Below are 6000 nucleotides of genomic sequence, written 5' to 3'. Positions count from 1 at the left end.
GTTGCCAGGCGACAACCTCGGAACCTGAATGATTTGGAGGCTGTCTGCAGGGAGGAGTGGGCCAACATCCCTGCCGAAATGTGCGCAAACCTTGTCACCAACTATAAAAACCGTTTGACATCTGTGCTGGCCAATAATGGCTTTTCTACAAAATATTAACATGCTGTTTGTCCAGGGGGTCAAATACTTGTTTTTCCTCATCAGATGGTTATCAATTTTAATAAATTCATATGATGTGATTTTCTGGAATTTTCTTTGGGATTCTGTCTTTCACTGTTAGAATGTACATATGATTAAAATTATAGATCGTTGCATTCTTTGTAAGTGGGCAAACCTGCAAAATCAGCAAGGGGTCAAATACTTATTTCCCCCACTGTGTGTGTGTGTGTGTGTGTATATATATTATTTTATTTTTTCTCTGTATCATCGTGGAAGACCGAATGCAGGAACCTTCTCAGGTCAAGCAGTTCTCTTTTATCAGCCAAACAAAAACACTCCTTCAACCTCACAGGTGTCCCCCACAACAACAACTCTATCTACAATCTTCACCTTTCCACCAGGGTCCAGGACCCTTTCTGAGATAGTAATAGCATTGAATGTAATTGAATTATTATTTAAAGAAGAAGACCCTTTGTTTAACCAGAAATAGTTGTTAAATTGCTCTATTCAAAGCCACCAGACTTGCTTTTAAAGTCACAAAAAAAAACAACCACCAACGGTAACGTTACAATTACTGTTTCTGTCAAAGGCGTCTGGTTCCCTGCATTTGGTCTTCCACGACGAAAAAGAGAATAAATTTCTTCATCGGAATAATGGTACTGAATACGGTTACAGTATTTTGGCCTGTACATTTTAAGTACGCAATTTGTATAATGAGCAAAAAATTGTATAAACAATTGTGTGAGAAGAGAAGAGATAATAACACACCTGTCTCCGTAACTGTCTGCTGGCAGTGTGAAAGGATGCTGGTCTCTTTAGGGCTGAACTATCTGGAACGTAGGAGGGACTCAGCTTGTTTCTGTCTAAGCTGTCTTCAGGACTGAGCCAATGTGAAGGATGTTTGCTGGCACTGTGGGTGGGACTCACTCTGAGTGAGGGATGTCTGTCTATACTGTGGCTGTACATGAGTTTAGGTCTGTCTGTGCTGTGGTCTGGATTAAGCCTGTATCCGTCCATACTGTGAGTAGAGCTGAGTCTGTGTCTGTTTATTCGATGGGCCGGGCTGAACTTGTATCCATCAATGCTGTGAGCTGAGTTGAGTCTGTGTCTGTTTATTCTGTGAGCCGGACTAAGCCTGTGTTTCTCTATACTGTCAGCTGGACTGAGTCTGTGTAGGGAGTGTCTGTCGATGCTCTGAGAGGTGCTGAGGCAGATCTTTGGCCTCAAGCTGCGGCCTGACCCCAGTGAAGCGTGGCTGATGGCAGGCAGAGCTCCAGGAACCTGCAGCAGTGAGCCACCTCCACTGGAGCCCAGAGATGACATGGAGCCTGCAGAAAATGTGGCAAAGATAATATGGACACACTGATGAAAAGAAATCCCCATCAGCTCTTCTATTTTAGAAACTTCACCTTCTTACAATATCCTATGTTAATGAGTATTTTTGTCTAATATATGATACAAGAGGTAAAGTTACAAGATCATTTAATTTCTTGTTTCAAATTAATACACAGATTTACTCTTACTCAACAGGACAGTCTTCATATGATTAGCAGACGTCAATTTTAAAGTTAAATGGGTACTATCTTAGGGAGCTCTTAACAAGTATTCCAAAGCCAATAAACAAGTATTTTCTGTCTATCCAAAGCCTGATTTAATTTATTCCTCTGTGCAATAGACCTCCATCTTTGTGCAAAAACCCATGAATGAACCACAGTGTTTTACTATGTGACATGTTTCTTTATCCCTGTGAATATAAATACCATAATTAATTTTGTGTCAATCCCACAAAGCTGCCTTTCTTGGCCAGATTATTTCTCAACAGGCTTCTTCCTGGGTGAACAAAGGTTAAGAAAAAAATAACACACGCCTTCCTGCTGCTGTAAATACTCACTGGAACACCCAATATGTATTAATCCACAACTGAAAATAGACCCAACTGTGCTACGGCCCATCAGACTCCATTATGAAAACTGTAATTTAACCTTGCAGATCATCGTAAAACACACTTTATTCAAACTGGACAGAAACAAAAACACAGTTTCTCACAGAAACTTTTTTTCTTAGTGTTTTCACTATTCCAACAATTACCAGCTCTGGTTTGGTTGGAAAAAAAATAGATAGATTGATTTAAATTACTGAAATATTCTGGTTCTACTCTTCATCTAGCAGCCTCGAAACGGGCTGCAACGACTGCCGGGGATGAATGCACCAGTCAAACTATGTCCACTAAAACTGCTTGTTTTTTCCACTGACAGGCTCAGATTGTTATTCTAATGTCTGACAACATTATAGAAAGGATCACTACAGAGACAGACCTTTTTGTTATGTGACAAATAAATTTACTCTCGCTCGCCACTAGATTGAAAACCCCCCCAATAATTTTACCGTGTAGGTCATATTTACATACACAGAAACTCAACAGAAACAAAATAAAACTAATCAACAGTCTTTGTCTTTCCATTGTTCCAACAATCACCAACTCTGGTTTGGTCAAAATAAATCCTTAATTCACTGCGTTAGATGACAAAAGAAACAGCCGTTATATCACTCTCCACAAAAACACTTTCACATGGAGGGACTCCCATGCACCAACATCCACGTGCGGCCAGAACGTCTGTATAAACAAAGCACAGACAGGCCAGACTAACAACACAGACAGATGGAGTGTGATGTCATTCTCTGCTCAGACACCATTTCGCCACTATATGTTTACATTTCTGCTATATTAATGTTCAGAATCTCATATACAGAACCTTCAAAAAAACAGAATAGGCCTGCGGAGCTGAGTGCCACAGACAGGGTAGGTAAGTTGGAAGTACTAAGAGACGGACCCATTGCTGGTTTTTGGTTGTTACATGGGATTTGTTCATTATAATAAACATGTATCCAGGGAAGGTTAAAATCAAGGGCAACTGGACTTGATTGAAGATACTTGAAGACATTTCGCCTCTCTTCCAAAAGGCTTCTTCAGTTCTGAAGAAGAACTGAAGAAGCCTTTAAACCAAGTATAGGTGCCCTTGATTTTAACAGTTAACTATGACCTGGATGACTGAGAATCTTCCCAGACAATAAAAATGTAACTTTCAATTTATTTTCTTAATATATTCTATCTTTCTGTCATTTATCTGATTGTATTCAGTTTAAAAAAAAAAAGGTATTTAAAAGTTTCCCCCAGTGTGATGTCACAAGCATAAAAACTAAGGATGGGAAGGGACCAGCAGTAGTGGGAAAAAGTGTCAACCATGTGTTTCGCAAGGATACACTAGTCCTACCAATTTGTCACCAATATTAAAAAAACATCCTTCTTAATAAAGAGGTATTTTTTAGGTCTACAATAACAGTGCCTCTCATTGTACCACATCACATCTAAACTGCCTTATATGCTATTTATGGGAGCAATAATCTTTACAGCAATCAGTTAGTGGTTATAGCACAGTAAAACATGTCCCTTAATTTAATTGGCTATATAGAACCAAATTACCCGAGTAGCTGTAGCTGGAGTGGGCCTCATAGCCAATGGGAGGAAAAGGGGAGCATCTGAGTGGCTGAACGTAGCTGTCGCTGGGGAGAGACAGCATGCGTCCCATGCTCAGCAGGTTGCCATGGGAACACTCCTCATCCTCAACCTGCACCTGCCACATGAGATCATCACCGCTGTCATCGTTATTGTCACCTCCACTCCATTCTCTCTCACAATATGAACATGCACCCTGTCCGTTACCTGGGCAGGTGTGTCCACATTTGGCCACAGGTCTCCTCCCACGGATGCAGTGCTGAGGCGTCGGTTGGCCTCCTCCCTCTCTTTCATCTCTTCCCTCTCCCTCTTCTCCTCCCTCTCCTCCATCTCCTCCAGCTGTGCCTCCTTGTTGCTGTCCTCCAGGTGCTTCATCAGAACGGCCACGACCACGTTGACCAGCACAAACTGAGCCGTGAGGACGAAGGTGACGAAGTACACGGGAGAGATCAGGGGCAGGTAGGTGAGGCAGTGGCGATCCTGTGGGCGACACTCTCGCAACGTGTCCTGGACGACGAGGGTAAGAGGACAGGTTAGAGATTATGAAGCATTGAAGAAAACTCATAAGAGATAAAGGGATTTAAGGTGATCTATCAATGCACAACATTGTGCTTCCTCTCTTCTCCAACAGAATTGTTCTGAGTGTGAAAAAACCTTCAGCCTGTCACAGAAGAATAAAACACTCTAAACCTCTAGTGTCAGCAGCTCTTAGTCTGTCATAGAAACAGTGATATTCTCCCTGCTTAATGCAACTCCTGCCTCGTAACCGATGCTTTGGGACACACTCTTATGCACAGACACAAACATGGACTTGTCATCTATCCATCTTCTTAAAACCTCCCACAGAGAAGAGGAAGAAAAATAACCTTCATAATCCCATTCCAGTTGTCCCCGGTAGACACCCTGAAGAGTGTGAGGAAAGCCATGCCAAAGTTGTCAAAGGTAGCGTGGCGACTAAGACCCTCACATGGGTTCTCTTCTGAGCACTCTGAAAGAGGATGAAAAAAGGAAAAGAGTATTAAAGGCAGCAAGTGTGAGAGAGGAAGGCGAGGGGAGAGAAGAAAGAGAATTGTGTGTAGATTAGAGCACTGATTAGAACACTGATTCTAAATTGACATAGTTAATGTATATAACGCAACAAAATGTATGCATGTTACGTAAACCACGGATATCTCACCAGTGTTGGCTGACACACCGATTTATATGCATGCACACACTCACGTGCTCGCCCGCACACTCCCATACCCCACCCACACAAACACACGCACACACACTAACCCACACACATGCATGCACGTACACGCACACACACACTAACCCAGTTTTCCAAAGAGCTCAACTCCCAGAGCTGCATAGATGAAGAACAGCAACATGAAGAGCAGACCCAGATTCCCCACCTAGACAGACATATTACACACACACACACAGATATATACAGTGTATGATACACACAGAAAAAAAAGACATGTACAGTATACATAGAGAGAGACGGAAACAGATAGAAAGGAGCCATAGACAGAGAAGCCTTATTGCACTACAGCTTAAAAACTATTAGGAGCCATCATGATACCTGGAGTTGAATCATATCTCAGATTTTGTTAGCCTGGATCCAGTCCTTATGAATTACAAACGTGCCTGTTTTAATTACTAAGCAATTCACAGGGACTTGGTTTGCCTTCCCACATGGAAGGGGGTCTGGACATGTCCAAATAGATGACGGATAAACTTATTGATGAAACGCAGGGGCAAAAGCAGCCGGACACCACTGTAAAAACCTGGTTTTAATCCCCAGCGGTGATCTGTCACTTTAAAGACAACTGCCATTTCTCTAGGGTGGGAAGGCAGTGAAGGATCATGATATTTTGCTGCTCTAGAGATTCTTAGTGGTTTGTTGGAACACCTGCGTAGACTAACATGGGATCTAGGGGGGACACTGTGATTTTGTAATTAATCATTCACATTTGGGAGGAAAAGTTAAAATGGATTTAATTTAGCTGCATTTCAGGAACAAACTGTTTATAAATGTCTACTTGCCCTGCATTCCTGTTTGTTCTTATTTACCGTGCGCCACCCACATTCCCTCTTTCTCTCTCTACTCTCTCATTTCTGGAAGGGTCCCTTGAGGGTCCACGGAGCCCAGGGGCTGTGATAGATCCCTCCTGAAGTCTTCAACTTCCCTTCCTGAAGTCTATAAGAGTCACACTAGAGGCTGTAGGCACAGCAGTGCTTTGAGTTAAATGCTAATGTCAATGTGCTCACACATGATAACAAGGTGATATTTAGCAGTAACGTTTACCATGTTCACCAACTTTGTTTAGCATGTTGGC

At 42.2% G+C, this 6000-nt stretch overlaps 1 protein-coding gene across 1 annotated transcript in view; it reads right to left on the bottom strand.

Moving 5' to 3' along the window:
• The window catches only part of LOC123970275 (voltage-dependent T-type calcium channel subunit alpha-1I-like), a 46368-nt gene that overhangs the window by 4007 nt on the left and 36361 nt on the right, over window positions 1–6000 (bottom strand). Inside the window, exons 30-34 of the mRNA XM_046048266.1 lie at window positions 4992–5070; window positions 4540–4661; window positions 3881–4180; window positions 3641–3791; window positions 928–1487 (exon numbers count right to left, since the gene is read on the bottom strand). Coding sequence (XP_045904222.1) covers window positions 928–1487; window positions 3641–3791; window positions 3881–4180; window positions 4540–4661; window positions 4992–5070 — 1212 coding nt within the window. The remainder of the gene's footprint in view (window positions 1–927; window positions 1488–3640; window positions 3792–3880; window positions 4181–4539; window positions 4662–4991; window positions 5071–6000) is intronic.

This window comes from Micropterus dolomieu, linkage group LG04 (assembly GCF_021292245.1).
Source record: "Micropterus dolomieu isolate WLL.071019.BEF.003 ecotype Adirondacks linkage group LG04, ASM2129224v1, whole genome shotgun sequence".
NCBI lineage: Eukaryota > Metazoa > Chordata > Actinopteri > Centrarchiformes > Centrarchidae > Micropterus > Micropterus dolomieu.
The sequence above is the reverse complement of the archived record's forward strand: the minus strand, read 5'-3'. Positions and strand labels throughout refer to the sequence as shown.